A 19,858-nucleotide genomic window follows, 5' to 3' on the forward strand; every position below is an offset into this window, starting at 1 on the left:
ATGGATGAAAAGAAAACTGCACAGATATCTATAACTATGAGAAAATCGTAAAGAAAATCTACCTCAGATAGCTAAAAAATATACCTACCTTCTATTTCTTGCCCAATAGAAAGTCCAGCCCATTTTCGCTGTAAAACAGAAGCGGGGAGGGGGAAGACACTTAATACCACATCAAAATTAGAGAAACAAAGAAAAGAGGATTTCTGTGAATTTCGTATACACATTCCAAGACTAAACCATGGCTGTTAAGTGTTGAACCGTGTCCCCCAAAAAAGATACATTAGAGCCTTAGTCCCCAGCTCCAATGAATGTGACAGCATTTGGAAACAGGGTCTCTGCAGATGATATCAAGGTAAGATGAGGTCACAATGAATTAAGATAGACTCTAAGCCAATATGGCTTCCTTATGAGAAAAGAGAGACACAGCCAAATGGGGAAAAAGTCATGTGACAGTGAAGGCAGGGACTGAAGTGACGCACCCACCAGTCAATGAACATCAAAGACTGTCTGCTACACCAGAAGCTAAGCACGGAACAGATTTTTCCCTAGTGCCTTCAGAGAGAACACGGCCCTGCTGACACCTTGATTTCAGACTTCTGCCTCCAGAACTGTGGGAGAATAAATTTCTGTTATTTTAAGCCACCTAGTTTGTGGTACTTTGTTACAGCCGCCCTAGCGAACATATGCTATAGTTTATTTATACCTGAATATCTGTCCTCAAAACGTAGAAAGTTTGCCTTTTTACAGTAAAGCCAGCACCACTGAGTAGGATGCTCCTTTGCATAATGTTTTAATGCTCCTGAAGGCCTTCGGAGTATCAGACATTTCAGATTCTAAATGTACTGTGGATAGTTATACTGTTTGATACAGTAGCACAAAAAGAAAGATGTTCAATTCATGAAAAATAAATCAGAACTCATCAGATAGGCTATAATGAAACCAAGCAGGGATTCAAATCATTAGATGGTCATGACTATTCTTTGTGTACTAGCCAAAGAAGCGTCAGGCATTTGTGACAAGGCTTTTAGCTTCTCCCTAGATACCGATTGGTTACAACGGCAAGAATACACAGAGGCAGGACAGACTGTGTTCAGGCAGGAATTCAGGACCGGCTCGATGTAGATTCAAAATGAGTACTTCCTGATAACACTTCAAAGAACAGTGAGAAAAATAATCTTTGGCTGAAAAACAAGTTTGTCTTCTCATCTGAACTTCGTGAACTTTGTGGTGGTGAGGGGTTAAGAAGATGCTGTGTTTTGAATACAAGCAACAAGTGCTCTCCCTCCCAGCTTTCTCACCTCCTCTCCACCCTTCACTTCTCTCTTCTGTCATACTCCATCCCACTTTTGGCCAACCGAAAATGCAGAGGCACACTGGTTAAGCCCAGATTTGGGGTCACAGAGCAGCCACATTTAGGTTCTACACCCAGAGATAGCCTCAAGGATGATGATAATGGTATCCATCATCCGGGGTTGTTGAGGGAATTCATGTGTTGAGGGAACACATGCAAGGCGCTTAAGAGCAGCTCTTGGTCTGTAGTAAATGTTGGGGGAAATTTTTTTTAAAGCAGAGAGACAAGGAAAAATGGTTAGAAATCCCATTTCTGGACAGCTGAGTCCCAAATTTAGCTCTGAGAAAGCTGGTAAGCTCTAGAACATTCCAAACCTTTGATCCATATAAACAAATGCAAAAAGCAGTCCTAATACAGCAGAGGCATCCAAAGCGGGAAAGGGAATAGCAAATGAAGATTTCCCATAACATGTAAGGGATTCAAGAGATCTTTAGCAGTTCCTTAAGGAGTTAATTCTCCTTTTGATCTCCTTCCCTAAACCTCCAGGGGTGGGAGGGCAGCCATCAGCTGGCATAGTACAGGAGGTATGGGCTGCATTTGCACTGTTTAGGACTGAGGATCAGCAGCCTGAGTAAGACGACAAGGGAGGAAAGGATACAGACTAGTACTTGCGATGTGCCTATATTATATATGATGTGCCTGCAAGCTGCTGCTGCTAAGTTGCTTCAGTCGTGTCCGACTCTGTGCAACCCCATAGATGGCAGCCTACCAGGCTCCCCCGTCCCTGGGATTCTCCAGGCAAGAACACGGGAGTGGGTTGCCATTTCCTTCTCCAATGCATGAAAGTGAAAAGTGAAAGTGAAGTCGCTCAGTTGTGTCCGACTCTTCGTGACCCCATGGACTGCAGCCTACCAGGCTCCTCCATCCATGGGATTTTCCAGGCAAGACTACTGGAGTGGGGTGCCATTGCCTTAGTGTTAGGCAATTTCCCCTCCACAGAATCTACCAACAGCTATAAATCTAATCATAATCCTTTCACTTACTGTGGGAGCCCAGCAAGTTAGGATGTAATTTGAAATAACAACTGTGCTTAGTCACTCAGGCATGTTTGACTCTTTGTGACTGTTTGGAATGTAGCCAGTCAGGCTCCTCTGTCCATGGGATTCTCCAGGCAAGAATACTGGCGTGGGTTCCCATTTCCTTCTCTAGGGGATCTTCCTGACTCAGGGATCGAACCCACATGCTCCTGTGTCTCCTGCACTGAAGGCAGAGTCTTTATCACTGAGCCATCAGGGAAGCCCTACTCATATCATGTTCTTTAGTCTAACATCATTGTGTTTAAAAACGCTATTATTAGATGTCAATTTTAGATGTAAGTGCTATTTTTATATATTCTCTATTACCCTGAGAGCTAACATTAAAATAACTCGACACTGATAGCTAACTGATATCACTGCAGAATTAATTAGGGGCGAAAATCAAGGCAATAAAAGACAGATACAGTAAAAACTGGCAATTAAGAACGTATCTTTAAATTCCTTATATAACACCTAGATGGTTTTCGTCAATATGAATCAATGCCATTATAGGGTGATACAGCTTGCTTTAAATGAATTGATTCTTCTATGACTTTCAAGATTAGAGAAGAATAAATTCACATCCTAGTTACCTGCGGTAAGCTGAATGCAATGCTCCCTGGAACCACAGATGGGTGGGTCCTCAGAGTAAATGTGTACCTGTGGTTGGGGGAGGTCCTCACAATCACGTGCCTACAAGACAGAAACACAGTCAACACTCCATGTCAAAGGAAATAAAGAACATCAACTCTAACATGCTCATTTCCAACAGACGATGCTTGATGAGGACCGAGTGAAAATATGGCATTATATGAGTCCTGAAGAAATAGGACCACAAATTTCATTTCCACAAATTGTCAGCAATTCACAGTGTTTTCTAGGCAGAAGGACCACCTTGGACCAAACAGACATCAAGCAGAATCAAGACCAAGTTTAAGACAGTACATGCCATCTGAAACATCAACCTCATTACATTTCCAGTTTACATAAAATTGAAGGCACTGATTTACTCGATGCTAAGTAAAAACTAGATGAATTTCCTCTCCTGAGAATTATTTCACATACTAACTAGACCAAAGGAAGAAGAACCAGAGATAGAAGAGCCATGGATATGGCAGTCCAAAAAAAGTTAGTTTTTAGGACAATTCCTTAAATCTCTTTCCAGATTTCCACAACCGGTTGAAATAATAACAGCCTATAAAATTTAAAAGGTAGTAAAAATGAAAAATTTTCATGAAATGTATCAGCTTTCATAAAGATATCAACACCATTTCAAAGTATTTTGTTGTAATTCACCCTGCTCAGAAGTAAACACAGCAAGTAAACAGATGAAATATAGTTATCTCATGATAAATCTCCTATACCAAGAAACTCAGAAGACTGTGTAGGAGACAGAAGCTTCAAACTCTTGTTACAGCAACACTATCTCTTTTAAAATTATCTTTTAGAATACTATAATTTTAAAAAATATTAATGGCTAACATTTCTATACATATCATTTTGTCAGTAGGACACAAGTCCCTTATATTCACTGTATTTTAAGTAACCCCATCATGTGTACAGTGAACACTTGACATGTAAAAGAATTCCATTAGCAAATTCTCACACTTATTATATATAATATATAGTCCAGTTTATATGCAGAAAGTTTTGCGTCACAGAATTTTTAGGACTGCAAAGAATGGTAATACTATCATGTAATGTAGCCCTCTACTCTGAGGGCAAAAACCACAAACAGTTAGCAATTCTAACTCTGTGAGACTCATGTATTTCAAAGATAGTTTTAAAAACAGAAAAAGGCTCAGCTAAAATCCCACTTCCTTCCTCATTTCCCCAGCCTGCCTTCTGGTACTGCCCCTTCACGTCCTTACTTCTACCAACCTTAGTAGCACTATGGATGGCACTGAACTCGGTAGCATGGTATTCAGAAGTCTGGGCAGTGGGTGAGGTGAATGAACCGAAATAGACGACAGTGAATCATGTTGTACTACAGAAAATAACAAAAGTCTGTAAAGCAATTAACTTTCAATTAAAAACTGAATTTTTTTAAAAAAAACGACCATGAAAAATGCTTGTTAAGATTCTACAGCTGTTCATCTTCCAATTTTCTTGTCTCTTGGGTTGTCAGAGTAACAATGATCAAACAGCTAATATTTGTTAAGGACCTAACTGTTCTAAGTGATTTATTTGTGTAACTCAATATTCACCAATACCCTGAGGAAGATGGTACCATCATCCCCATTTTACAGATCAACACACTGAGGCACAGTCAGGGTAAATAACTTACCCACAGTCACCCAGTTTGTAATAGGCAGAACCAGGATCAAAACGCAGACCATCTGACTCCAGAGCCAAAAACCTAATGACTACACTATATAATGAGTCATATAACCAGTATGCTTAGCTCTGCTAAGAAAACCAATGGAAAAATAAAGTTACATATAAAAAACTATGCATGACTTAGAAAACACTATATTTACCAAAATTTGATGCAGTAAATACACAACTCTTTTTCATCTCAACTCTTTCTCATCTCTTCCATTTTCCAATTCAGCAAGAGGAATTTAAAAACTTACACTCCAAGGTTTCCAAAAAAAAAAAAACACTTGACAAGTTTCTAAAATACCACTTTGCAGGTAAGAAGAAAATGAAGTCAGATACTCACTGGCCAGACTGGAAATCCTTTTCATTCACAACTGCGCAGTTAGTTAAAGATAATTCGTCTGTAGGACATCTTGCAGCTTGCATGCTCTATAAGAATGAATGATTAGGAAAACAAAATTAAGTCACCTTTTATACCCTTAAAGAATATGCTATGCCTTCCTGTTCTCTACTTCCCATTACTCGTAATAAACACAATGCTTTTGACTCCTGGCACCCCTTCCTCTGTGGCAATAGCAAACCCTGCCTCTCAGAAGCTGTTCCTTTCCCATTCCATGAGCTCCTGCACTCCTGCCAATCACAGCACACAGGCCATTATCAGAGTCCTAATCCATCCATGGGGTTTCACATAGACAGGAGCTAGAAGACAGGTGCTCTCCCTTGTGTCACCACCACGTGAAGAAGGCCTTTCTGCGCTGAAAGAATAAAACTATCACAGAGAAAGCAAAGGTGAGAAAGACCGACACCTTGAAACTCAGACCTGACAAAGAAGTTAAAGCCCTGCAGACCAGTTCTGAAAGTTGGCTGAGTCAATAAATCCCCTTTTCCTCAAGCTTACTTGGGTTGGGTTTTCCATTTCTTCAAAAGATAAAAGATTCTGACTGATAAAAATGCAATGATATAAATTTGATAAAGTATATCATAAAAAAGCATTTCTTCATAAGAGATCCCACACAGTATGAACCATATCTCCTTTAGACTAATAAAAGCTATCTTCCAAGTATCTCCCAACAAAAATAATTACAGGTATATTTAATATAAAATGGCAATTAACTGTCCTTTTGGCCAACAGCTATGAGAAAAACATTCCTTCATACAATGTATGTAACCAATAATCCTTCCTCCATCCTCTAGGGTTTCCTAGTTAGTGAAATATGACATTCGTAGTCTGTTTATGACTAACATGCTCATTCTTCAAACATCAAGCCAAAGCTGATTCTCCGTAAATTTGTCTTCCAAATACAAATTTATAGAGGAAAATAAATTACTCTGCTACGCTTTTGTTTGAAACTAAAAGGCTAGTTTCAACACAGCTATCCCAGCCGTTCAGAGCAATGGACTCTGAAGTGGGGCACGTGCACCTGAAAGGTTTGCAGGATAATCCTTTGGGGTATAATTTAGAACATGACACAAATAAGGTTTAGGTCACAAGTCTGCTTTCCGAATGAGACAGTACTTCTGCCCATAGTCACAGTCTGACCAGCCACCTGATCAAAATGTGCAGACCTTGTTTCCCACTCACCCTAGGGTCTCTCTCACCTACAAAAGCTTCTTTCTCTTACATTCTCCTCTCTTCCCTAACTCTGAGCCCCTTGCCTAGTCAACTCCTACTCGTCCCACAGTCTCTCAGCTCAGGAATTACATCTTTTAGAAGACCTTCCTAAATACCTTACCCTCCTGAAAACACAAATGTCAAACGGAAGAATATTTTTTACTGTCTGTTTATACTGCATGAAAGACGTAAGACTTTTAAGGACTGAGACTGTACCCTCTTCATGTCTACGGTTCTCAAGGCTAAGACAGGGCTTAGATACAGTCAGTGCTCATCAAACATTTGTTGAACAGATGAACTTAGTATGTATGAATCAATACAATCTACCTCAACTGCAGAATAAACAATTCAAAGAACATGGATGCAAAGGACATTTCAAGGTTATTCAGGAAGTGATGCAATTTAATTAACACTGAATTGATACACCCAAAGTTATTTTAAAATTTACAAAATGCTAACTTAACCTTTCCCTTTGTGAACTTGCTTTCTTGCCAAAGATTTGGTGTCCTTTAAAAGAGTGAAAAACTCTGTAGAAGTCATCTGGCTGGGTAACTGAAACAGATGCTATGTGCAAAAGGCCTCCCTACTGGAATCTAGAAGCATCTGTGTTTTTATGGCAAGCCAAGCAGGATATCTCATTTTCTCATTAGAATATAAGTCCCTATAAATAGTCGCTGTTTACTTATCACAATAAAGGCAAAGGAAAATTCCACAGTTTTTCTAATACTGACCTTGCCTCTAGGAAACAATGACAAAAGCCCAGCCACAATGTCCACATAACTACTATGAAATGAACATATTGAAACTGACAGGAAATTTTAGTTATAAGTTTAACTATTTGAGTTACTAGAACATTTAACTGTCTAAAGACTATAAAATGTTTTCCTTAATAACTTGAAATGTAAAAAATTATTAATTCATTGCTTCTCAAAAGTATGAAAATCTCAACAAACCTTTAAAGGAAACCTTAGCAGAAGTAATTATATCATTGAGCTTCCCTGGTGGCTCAGATGGTAAAGAATCTGCCTGCAATGCATGGGACCCAGGTTCAATTCCTGGGTCAGGAAGATCCTCTAGAGAAGGGCATGGCAACTCACTCTAATACTCTTGCCTGGAGAATTCCATGGACAAAGGAGCCTGGAGAGCTACAGTCCATCGGGTTGCAAAGAGTCGGACACAACTGCGTGACTAACTAATTACATCATTACTTATGTGACAGCCTTTAAAGTATAGGAAGAGAACTGGCTTCTTTTCATACAAAAAAACAAAAACAAAAACGGGAGAGGGGTGTAACCAGGACTCCTCCAGACAACACTGCAGTTTTCCAAATTTAACTAACATACTTTTGTCCAAAGGTTAGCTTTAAAAATTAGATTTCTAAGTATATGCTTTATTTTTTACTAAAGAATTAGTAGGGCAAAATTAAAAAGAAAAAAAACCAAAGCATGTAGTACCTGATTAACAGACCTCATTACAAATCACTGCAACACTCATGAACCCACTGGTCTTCTCTGTGGTGCTTCAGGCCTAGGTTACGTGTCTCCAGAGACACAAGTTCCTCCACAGGAAAGGGAAGTAGGACAACCTATGTGAAGCCGCTCCAGAGCCAGCTCAACTAACAAGTCTCGCTCAACTATGTGTTTCCTGAAAATAACATTTTAGAAGTGTACTGTGCAACAAAATAACCACTAGACACATTATTAAAATTAAAACTAGTTAAAATTTTAAAACTCAGTTCTTCAGGTGCACTAGTCCCATTTTGAGAGCCACACGTGGCTATTAGGGATCACTGCAGACAGTTTCATTGGACGTTGCTAGTCTAAAGCAGTGTGAGAAAGGCCATCAGTAACACCTGTCTTCAGGCCTATGGAATCACTCTGCTATGACTCCTGAAATAATAATTTCCATTAAAATTGTGAAGTTCTGCGGGACTAGAAGTGATAGGTAGAAATAAGTCAAACTTGTATGTCCTATAGTAATCTTGTGGAGAGTCTGTAAGAATACCCTTCACACTATCCATCTCAGACTAGTAACTATTTACATAGATGAACCTCCTGACATCCCGTAAGGCCTTAAAATTCCTTCACAAAATTATATTGGAAAAAAAAAAAGAAAAGACTTCCCATTTTGGTATTCGAAAGAAACACACACACACACACACACACACACACACACACACACACACAAAGGAAAACGTAAAAGCTGATAGCACTAAATACTGGCAAAGACGTGATGCAGTTTCTTAAAAGGTCAATGTGCCCCAGTAGATCGATCTCTAGATTTTGAGTCAAGAGAAATGAAAATGATGACCTGTACACAAATGTCCACAGCAACTTTATTCATAAATCAAAAATGGAAACAACACAAAGATCTGCCAACAACTGAATGGAGAAACAAACTGTGGCACAGGCATACAATGGACACTACCCAGCAATTAAAAAGAAACTACCTCCTGATATACGTAACAGCATGCGTAAACCTCAGACCATAACGCCGAGTAAAGCCAGATCCTTAAAAGAGGTCATCCTATGTTATTTAAGCCTCATCTTAGAATCAGATGAAATCTCAGAAGAGAAAAAATTAATCGAGAATAACCATACACACACAAAATCAGTGATTGACTGGGATGGGGGTGCAATGGACAGCAAAAAAGCAAGAATTTTTTGAGATACTTCTATGTCTTGATCATATTTTATTGTGCAGAGGTTATACCTCAATGAAGTAGAGAAATGACGGTTTTTTTTTTAATGGTTGGGCAGTCTCCAATAATTCCCATTGCAAAGATGGTACAAATGTTCAAACTACAAAATATAGTTTGGATACAAGGTACCTACACTCATGGAACAAAGACCTAATCAAGAGACCCAATCTCTTGCCTACTGAAAGAGAGATAGCTAGGTTTCCAGAAGAGACAGTTCTCTTTCCAACCAGGTCTCATCTCAACTGTAGGAATCACAAACTAGGAGAATGGCCAGATCTACCTCTAAAAGGCCGTCTAAGGTTACTGACCATACTGGCCTGCTAGTCCTGGGCACAGAATGTAAAAAGAGGAAGTATAAAACCTACACTCCTGTGTCTGTCTCATTCTAAGATTGGCAATTCTTCCTCCGGAGAAGAGTTAAGACTTTTTTTGTCCCCCTCTGTAATAATTCTTCCTTAAGAGGCAAGGAATTTGATCTAAAGTTCTACTCTCCCCCTGGACAGGAACAGAAACATGAGGACATGGGAAAAAAAATCCACACTTACCCAAACATACACAAGAGGATTAAAGGAGATACTATGATTTACCTGGTACAGAGTAAATATTCAATATATCTCAGCTATTATTATTATGACTATCATAGAGATATGCAATAATTGTTTGTAATAGAAAAAAAATTCACAACCTAAAGCTAAATAAATGCCATGAATAGCACCATGGTTAAAAGCATTACAAGTACGTAGCAATCTAAAAGGTCAAGGTACCTCTGTATGTACTGACAAGGGGAATATCCACAATATAGTGCAAAGTTTTTAAAAAGGTATAAAACAGTATTATAAAATAGTATGTAGAGTATGCTTTTTAATAAAACAAAGACATAGTAAATTGTTAACAGTAGTTATCATTGAGGTGAAACAAGAAGGTGTAAGTGAAACATCTTCACTTTTCAGAGTTCTGAATGGTTGGAACTATTTTACAATAAATAACCCTTATCTTAGGAAAATAATTTCAAATATAGAGAACTTTTATGTACAAAGTCGTCCTCTATGGCATTACTTTACAGTGATGAATTAGAAGCAAATTAAAAGTCCTATTTCAAAATGATAGCTATGTAAACTAAAACATGTCTACTTCATATATCCTCATAATATTCAAATCACAGAATAGTATAAATTTTACTTTACAGTTTGATATTTTCAAGTACAGCAAAGCAATTAAATAAAAACACATCAAAATGTAAAAACAACTGTGACTGGAAAATTGGACTATGAGTGATTTAATTAATTTTCCTCTTTTCTGCATTTTCCAACTTAAAAATTACATAGGTGTTATTTTACTAGCCAAATTTAAAGTTTTGTATTAAAGCTAATTGATGGTATATTTCATTTCAGATCTTTGTTTCTGCACAAACAGTGATGACCTCACACATAAGGAAAATAACTGTAAGGATACTGTCATTATTCATGAAAATATAAGACAACGTCTCATAATTTGCTTATTGTGTTTTTTCTTCATAATTAAACCATGTTGGTTAAATCTAGTTTTCTTTGACTACAGTGTGACAAGGATTTTTGTCCATAAATTAAGAAAACATACTTTTTATTAATAAGCTCAGTAAGAAATTAAAAATATGCTCTGAAGCACAGAATCTTTTGATAAATATACAAAGAGTTAAAATTTTGTTTATACTGGGTGGATTAACCAAATGATTCAGCATTAAAATGAACACCAAATCATAAACTAGTTAACTGAGTCCTTGGCTTTGTGAATAATTTCCTCTCCATGACTGCATTAATTTGGGAAAGTTCATTAATGCCTCAAAATACATTACTTTAAAATTTGGAGAAGTACCTGGAACAATATAACAGGCACTCAATAAATACTTGCGGAATTAAAAAAATTGTTTGAGAAATACATCTAGAAAGCTAATCAATATAAGATCCATATGAAGAAAACCAACAGAAGCACATACTGTAAGGATATCATCAACTCCAAATTAACCTATATATTTAATGTAATTATAAGAAAATCCCAATGGGACTTTAGCAAACTCAATCTAAACTGTAACTGGCAAAGTAAATGTAGTAGGCAAAATGAGAGGGGAATGAAATTTGTTATAATTTGTGAAAGCAGCCAAGCAAAATTTCAGAAAGAATGAGACTGGCCCTACTAGACATACCATCAGTTCAGTTCAGTTCAGTTGCTCAGTCGTGTCTGACTCTTTGCGACCCCATGAATCACAGCACGCCAGGCCTCCCTGTCCATCACCAACTCTCGGAGTTCACTCAGACGTCATCGAGTCAGTGATACCATCCAGGCATCTCATCCTCTGTCGTCCCCTCCTCCTGCCCCCAATCCCTCCCAGCATCAGTCTTTTCCAATGAGTCAACTCTTCGCATGAGGTGCCCAAAGTACTGGAGCTTCAGCTTTAGCATCATTCCTTCCAAAGAAATCCCAGGGTTGATCTCCTTCAGAATGGACTGCTTGGATCTCCTTGCAGTCCAAGGGACTCTCAAGAGTCTTCTCCAACACCACAGTTCAAAAGCATCAATTCTTCGGTGCTCAGGTTTCTTCACAGCCCAATTCTCACATCCATACATGACCACTGGAAAAACCATGGCCTTGACTAGATGGACCTTAGTTGGCAAAGTAATGTCTCTGCTTTTGAATATGCTGTCTAGGTTGGTCATAACTTTTCTTCCAAGGAGTAAGCGTCTTTTAATTTCATGGCTGCAGTCACCATCTGCAGTGATTTTGGAGCCCAAAAAAAGAAAGTCAGCCACTGTTTCCCCATCTATTTCCCATGAAGTGACGGGACCAGATGCCATGATCTTCGTTTTCTGAATGTTGAGCTTTAAGCCAACTTTTTCACTCCTCTTTCACTTTCATCAAGAGGCTTTTGAGTTCCTCTTCACTTTCTGCCATAAGGGTGGTGTCATCTGCATATCTGAGGTTATCGATATTTCTCCCGGCAATCTTGATTCCATACACAGTAATTAAACCAATGTAGTGGAATTCCCTGGCAGTCCAGTGGTTAGGATTCCGTGCTTTCACTGAGAGCTTGGGTTCCCTCCCTGGTTAGGAAACTAAGATCCCACAAGCTGCCTGGTACAGTTCAAACAAAAAAACACAAAAAACTACATAGTACTAGTATAGAAACAGTTCAGTGAAGTAGAAAAAGCAATCCAGAAACAGAACCAGGCAAGAACTTAACAGGTAAAATTTAGAAACAGTAGAGGAAAGCTGAACTATTCAATAAAAGGCATTGAAACACTGATTATCCACTTGGCGGCTGGGGCGGGGGGCAGTGTCAATAATAATAGCTAATGTGTTTTGAGAGCTTATTTCACGCGAGGCACTGTTTTAAAAGCTTTACACACCTGCAAACACCCTAGCTCACAATTCTCTTTCCTACTGCCAAAATCTAAAGAACACTATTTGCCTCACTCTAGCTAACATTTTTGTTTTCTTATAACACAAGAATATTACTTCTCTCTAAATGATTTTTTAAACATGACTCACTCTGAATTTTGTATACTTAGAAGAGGGAAAAAAAAGTCTAATTTTTAGGTGAATAAACTAAAAGTCTGTGTTTTAATCCCACAGTTAATTCTAATTTGACTCAAGTACATAATGGAGCTCCATTTGGTCCCATTCAAGGATCACAGCATCCTATTCTTAACCTTACAGAAGCATCTTAAGGCATACATCTCAAATGCATAAGGAGGTAGAAACCCTCACTTCAGTGGTTTTTAGTACATCCGCTATGCCGTTTAATCATCACCACTCTCTAATTCCAGGACACTTCCAGCCCTCCAAAAAGAAACCCTGTACCCATTATCAGTTAGTCCCAGTGCTCGCCTCCCGCATCTCTTGGCAACCACTAATCTATTTTCTATCTCTATGGACGTGCCTATTCTGAACATTTCATATAAATAGAATCACACAATCTGTCATCTTTGTGACTGGCTTCTTTCACTCAGCATAATGTTCTCAAGATCATCGAGCCTGCTGCCCGTGACAGCACACCATTCCTTTCCAGGGCTGGATCGTGTTTCACCGTATGGGTAACCCACATTTGTTTTATCTATATTAGCTGATGGATAATTCCCACTTTTTGGCTATTATGAATAATGCTGCTATGAACATTCATATACAAGTTTATCTATGAACATACATTTTCAATCACTTGCTGGACTTGCTGGATCATTCTATGTTTAACTTTTTGAAGAACTGCCAAACTGTCTCCCACAATGGCTGCACCATTTCACATTCCCACCAGCAGTATATGAGGGTCCCAAATTCTCTACATCGTCACCTTTTTTAAACTATAGCCATCCTAGTGGGTGTGAGGTAGTATTTCACTGTGGTTTTGATTTTTATTTCTCTGATGACTATGATGGTGAACACGTATCTTTCATGTGCATGTTGGTTATTTTCACATATTTTTCGGAGAAATATCTATTCAAATCCTCTGCCCACTTAAAAATCAGGTTTCTTTTTATTATTGAATTGTAACGGTTCTTTATACATTCTGGATGCTAGACTTTTATCAGACATATGATTATTAAATATTTTCTCACATTTTGTGGGCTCTCTCTTCATGTCTTGGTACTGTCCCTTGATATATGAAAATTTTAAATTTTGATGAAGTTCAATTTATCTAAAAAAAATCACTGTTTCTACCACCAGAGACAGAAATCAAACAGATGAGTTTAGCCTGCTGAAAATTTTATATAAATGGAATCACTTCAGTATTCGTGCCTGGAGTATCCCAAGGACAAAAGAGCCTGGTGGGCTACGGGTCCATAGCGTCACAGAGTTGGACACGACTGAAGCAACTTAGCATACCCTGTATTATTCCATGTCTGACTTCTACCCTTCAATATTATAAGACTCATCCAAGTTTTGGCATGTAGCAATAGCTCATTTTCCTTGCTTTTTATAGTGTATAATTATATGAATATGTCACTACTATTTATCCATGAGTTGTTTCCAGTTCTTAATCATGAATACTGTTGCTAACAATATATATGTTTATACATGTCTTTTTACTAACATGCCTATGCATTTCTATTGGAGATCTATACTATATATATATACACACACAGGTGTATACACACATATATACATGTACACACACACTCCCCTACACCTACCCTCTCCCGTAGAATGGCTGGATCACAGGCATACGTGCACATGTTCAGCTTTATGGGAATTTTGCCTAAGGTATACGATGTGGTGTTCTGATACAAGCATACCTTCGTAATGATTACGGTAACAAGCTAATTAATAGACCCATCACCTCACGGAGTTACCACTTTGTGTGTGTGGTAAGAACACTTAAGATTTACTGTCTTAGCAAATCTTAAGAATACAATGTTTTTAAAATTAACTGTAGTTACTTTGCTATCTAGTATTTCAAGGTCCGTCAGGGGACCTGATTCTTGATATTGCAGGAAATAACCTGTGTTTTCTTAAATGTTTGAAAATTGGATATAGGTGAAGGTATTAAAGGAAAGACAATTCAATAACCCTGAAATCTAGAAATAACAAGGCTGAGTATACATTTGGAAGGAAATCTGGGGGGGAGGGGTAATCATCAACAATTTGTACGAAATCGAATCCAAGAGGTTACAATCCTAAATCAATGGTCCTCAATTTAAGCATTCACCAGAATCACCTACAGAACTCTTAAGGGACTGAAGGGGCCCCACCCCCAGAGTTTCTAATTTAATCAAGGTTGGGGACAGAATCTGTACTTCTAACAAGTTCTCAGGTGATGCTCATTATTAGCTGGTCTACAGATTCTACTTTGAGAATCAATGCACTAAGAGAAGAAAACTTAAAAAAAAGTTTCATTTCCTTCTACAATAGAAGAGAAGAAAATATAGGAAAGAAGGCTTCAACAATGCTTTTGGTCCATTTCATCCTTTACCTTAATAAAAGTTTATAATTAAGTTTATTTTGATGCTTGATAAGTAGTAAACTGATTCAAAGTCCATATAAACGAAAAACAGACTTCATAAATGAAGATCAAGAAAAAGGACTGTATTGGAGGCCAGCAGCTCTTTAAAATTAGATCTATGCTACATTATTAATGACTTGGATAACAAAATAAACAAGAGTATTCAGTAGCCTGGCAGAGAACATAACATTAAAATACACACCCTGTCCAAAATTATAATTTACTAGGTTAATCAGAAATAGTCATTCATCCATTCAACAATCATTCCATGCCAGGCTCTGTTCTAAACAGTGGGATCTAAGTTTGCCATCATCTCACAAAATTTTGTCAGCACTATTCTCCAGGAGAAAAGTAACTAGGCTAACTAAAATGTTTTAATCTCCCCAAAACTGGTATTTTTTGGAAGACCCAGAATTAGTGATAATTTCTAGTTTCATTGTTTGTCTAAGTAAGAAAATGTTTGTTCATATGCACATAAAACTAAAAAACACTTTACACTCCAAAAAAAAAAAAATCCACCAGTGATGGGAATTCCCTGGCAGTCCAATGGTAAGGACTCCCCACTTTTACTGCTCAAGGCACAGGTTCAATTCCTGGCGGGGGAACAAAGTTGCCGCAAGTTGCTTGGCCAAAATATAACAATAATAATTTTTAAATTAAAAAAAAAGTGCATGCTGGATTTCAAAAATGACAACATATTTGTTACTTTAATAATTTTCCCATTTTCTCTTGCCAAAGATCTACATGCTGCTGCTGCTGCTGCTAAGTCACTTCAGTCGTGTCCGACTCTGTGCGACCCCATAGACGGCAGCCCACCAGGCTCCCCTCCCCGTCCCTGGGATTCTCCAGGCAAGAACACTGGAGTGGGCTGCCATTTTCTTCTTCAATGCATGAAAGTGAAAAGTGAAAGTGAAGACGCTCAGTCGTGTCCAACTCTTAGCGACCCCATGGTAGCTACTGCAAAATACATCAGAACTTAACACTTCATTCCGAATTTAGTAAAGGACCAAAACACTCTGCATTACTCATAAACAGCTGATGCTAATTCACTTGATTTCAAATCTATAGAGCACAAAGTTGCAATAAATTATTAGCACTTTTTGGCTTCATGGTTTAAAAAAAGGAAGGAAAGAGGAAGAGAGGGAGGAAAGAAATCAGCTTATCAGCTTCTTGGAGTAATTCAGCTCAGTTTTACTGAAACGATCTTTATATCTGCCCCTGCTGAATATAAGGAAAAAATATAAGTCAAAATCAATGGCAATAAACTTAAACATAAAACAATTTAAAGGAGGAGAGACTGAGTTGCTCCTAAAATTCATATGGAAAAGGGCCAAGAAATGCCAAATGAAGAAAAATGAGCGGCTAACCCTACCAGATAGCAGGAATAATTTTTAAGCTATGGCAATTAAGACACTGATAGTGGTGCACATACAGACAAACAGAACAATGAAACAGAAAAGAGATCGGACGTAGAGTGGATATAAAACAGGCAGCATTACAGAGCAGCGGGACAAAGGATGGACTCAACACATGGTATTGAGACAACTGGTTATATATACGGGAAAGATAAAACTAGCCTAATTCACACCAAACACAAAAATAAATGCCAGATGAATCAAACACCAAAATATGAAAAGCAAACCATTAAACCTTTTCAAAGAAAATCTTTCTGACTTCAAAGTGGGAAAAGATCCTAAAACATATAAGCACACTAATACACAGAGGTTAAGAATGGGTAGTTATAACTACAATAAAATTTAAATCTAAAACTCTACATACATGAAAAGATCATCACTAAACAGCTCAACAACAACAAAAATGGGCAAAGGATATGCAAAGGTAATTCACAGAAGAGGAAACTCCAATGATCAATATGAAAAATGCTCAGTCTCACTAGTAATTAGGGAAAATTGCAAATTTAAACAACAGTATTATACCTATCATATTGTAAAAAATTAAAATATCTCAATATTAAGTGCTGGAGAGGACATGAGGAACAGGTAATCATACACTGTTGGTAAGAACACAAACTTGTATAACTAGGTAAAGATAAAGGTAACTGATTACCCAGCAATTCTATGTAGCAATTCTACAGAGTATAGATCCATGTCTCTAGACATATCCTAAAGAAATTCAACATACATATGCAAGGAGATAGCCAAAAAAGTATGTATTTCTGTATGTATGAGTATTTTCTTCTCTGCATACCAGAAGAAATAAAATTTGAAAACCACCTAAATTGTCTCTAAGAAAACAGATAATTGTGGTATATTTACAAAATAGACTACTACACAATAAACAGAATTACCTAACTCTACATAATTCCAACATGACAATCTCAAGTGAAAAAATTCAGGCTGCAGAAGGAGATATACAATATAACACCATTATATACATTTTTAAAACACACAAAACAATATATTGTTTAGGGACACAAACCTACATGGACGTGAACAGAAAGGATTTATATCAGCTTTAGGCTAGTGGTTATTTCTGGGGGATTAAAAGATATAAAGCAAATATCACAATATGTAAATACTTTTACAATCTGGGCAGTGAGCACATGGATATAGGTATATATTATTTGTTGTACTTTTCAGCATACTTGAAATCTCTTAAGATATATATGACTTATTCTTGTTTAAAATGCACAGAACTAGAAATAGTTACAGTCATACAAGGACTATCTAGTTTGCATCATAAAAAAAATAAGTAGGAAATCATGAGTTTGAATCACTAGGAAATTGAAGGCAGTGTAAGGTGGGTCTCAGAGCCCATTCAAGGGCATTAACACTGAAGTATGATCAAGGACTTCATTACGAGATTTTCCCTAATACACTATAACCAGAGTATGGACCCTTCAGAATAGCATTACAGCAAGCACCTAGTGCACTGCCAACACAGCTGTTTCCAAGAGTTCACTGTTCCACCAATGCAAGAATTCCCAACAGTAAAACAATATACTTTCACCTTACACCTTTGCACTCTGACTTAAATACTTATAAAGAATACCTTAATCATCAATTCCTCTGGGTTTCAGAAAGAAGCTATCTGATAGTGCTGTAAAGAGTTCAATTCTGCTTTCTAAAATGTACTGCCTTTGAAGATACTTAATAAAATCACAAGAGTGACACACAAAAACAGTAACTACTGCATCCGAGATTGCAAAAAGATGATATGCTTTGGACTGCAAAACTCTGACTTAGAAATGTAACTATGAGACATTTTAAATTATTTGTTTTGACTTGTGGTACTGCCCATGAACTGTCCCTAATTTACCACTGTGTTCCAATCTGAAGGTTGGTTTTTGGTAAGGATGTCATTCACCCATAAAAATGTTATCAATGGTTAGGTTTCTGGACTAGACTACAAGAGATCTTTCAATATGCTAGCCTGACCCAGACCATCAGCCAGATGAGGTAAATTTCACTTCTAACGTCTTTCTAAACCCTTTTCAACACCTAAGAGTGTTCTCTCCCTTTGATTCCTATTTGACATCATCTTGCTCCTATTTCTTAAAACAAATTACCTCCACTAGTTGTAAGGATTTATGAAGAAAACAATCCATTGGTTTTATTCTCCTTAATGCATGTATATTTTCAGAAAGGGACTGCTAAATCTCCAATACGTGAGATGTCTAGTAATTTTAAAAGAGTACAGAGGACTTCCCTGGTGGTCCAGGGTCTAAGACTCCGCGCTCCCAAAGCAGGGGGCCTGAGTTCAATCCCCGGCCAGGGAAATAGATTCCACAAGTTGCAACTAACAGCTCCTGCATGCCACAACTAAAACTCGGTTCAGCTAAATAAGTAAATAAATAAAATCTAAGAAAAAAAAAAGAGTACAAAAAAGTTCAGGCAATGTGGAAAGCCTATCTTCCTCCTTTTCCTTTTTCTTCAGGAGTGGTTTGAGTGGTAGTTTAAGGGACCTGGCATGCAACATCAGGGGAACTTCACTAAGGAGCCTCTCCCCACCTAGAGTCAGCTCTCCTTAGCTATAAAGGCTACATTTCAGATTCTTTTCTCTGCTTCTCATTCCATGATTCCAGAGCAGTTGCAGCATGAGAGTTCTGAAAATCGGTGTGGGGGCCGGAGGCAGTGGCAGCCATCTGTACATGGAGGTCATTTATAAATAAGAGTCTACAGTCAATGTCAGTAATAAGAATTACAACATTAGCATCTTGATTCATTACGAGCAAAAATTTAAAAGAACTGAGAAAATCTATTACCTAATTGAATCTTTCAAAAAGCCAAAAGGAACCAGATATGTTTAAAATGATCATATTATAAAATGTATCCAACTTGTCATTCCATATTTTTCTCATATAACAAATACACTAAAACAATAAAGACAAAAATTATTTTCTTTCAGGTTCTTTATTTTTAAGATTAGGGGCTTCAAAGTAATTTAGGGATTAACGAAGTTCTGATGACCTTGGAGCTATATATTGAATAACATCACACAGTTTATTTTTCAGTTTCCCAGATGGACTAAATATGATGCTTTCTTTTTTGGACAGCAAAAGCAAAGGAAAAGAAATACAGATTACTAATGCTATCATCAGCAACAGTGATACAACAAATCTTCAGGAATAGAGCGAACATAAATACCGTTTACAAGATGATGTCAGAATGCCAAAATTAACTAAACCAACCCAAAGCAGCAATAACTCAAGATAGCTTTTCTCCCACAAAGAGGAAATACAGAACCCATTTTAAGAGAATTACAAGGCTCACCCTATTTGTTAAACATGGATGGGTAGTTGTTAGTTATGGCTACAGGAAGAGAAGACAAGACAATCTGAGATGGGCCAAAGGGGTTTAGATTTTCCAAAAGGTAGAAGGTAGTTTTAAAAAATTAAACTTTGACAGAGGCTCTAAAATGTTTTAGG

General features: G+C 37.5%; 1 protein-coding gene across 2 annotated transcripts in view; it reads right to left on the minus strand.

Annotated features, from left to right (window-relative positions):
* NSF (N-ethylmaleimide sensitive factor, vesicle fusing ATPase) overlaps window positions 1-19,858 on the minus strand; it is a 148,387-nt gene that overhangs the window by 123,821 nt on the left and 4,708 nt on the right. For both annotated transcript variants that reach the window (XM_052657417.1, XM_052657416.1), the window contains exons 2-4: window positions 5,033-5,118; window positions 2,961-3,060; window positions 89-128 (exon numbers count right to left, since the gene is read on the minus strand). In XM_052657417.1, coding sequence (XP_052513377.1) covers window positions 89-128; window positions 2,961-3,060; window positions 5,033-5,118 — 226 coding nt within the window. The remainder of the gene's footprint in view (window positions 1-88; window positions 129-2,960; window positions 3,061-5,032; window positions 5,119-19,858) is intronic.

The sequence above is a fragment of the Budorcas taxicolor genome, chromosome 19, assembly GCF_023091745.1.
Source record: "Budorcas taxicolor isolate Tak-1 chromosome 19, Takin1.1, whole genome shotgun sequence".
Taxonomy (NCBI): Eukaryota; Metazoa; Chordata; class Mammalia; order Artiodactyla; family Bovidae; genus Budorcas; species Budorcas taxicolor.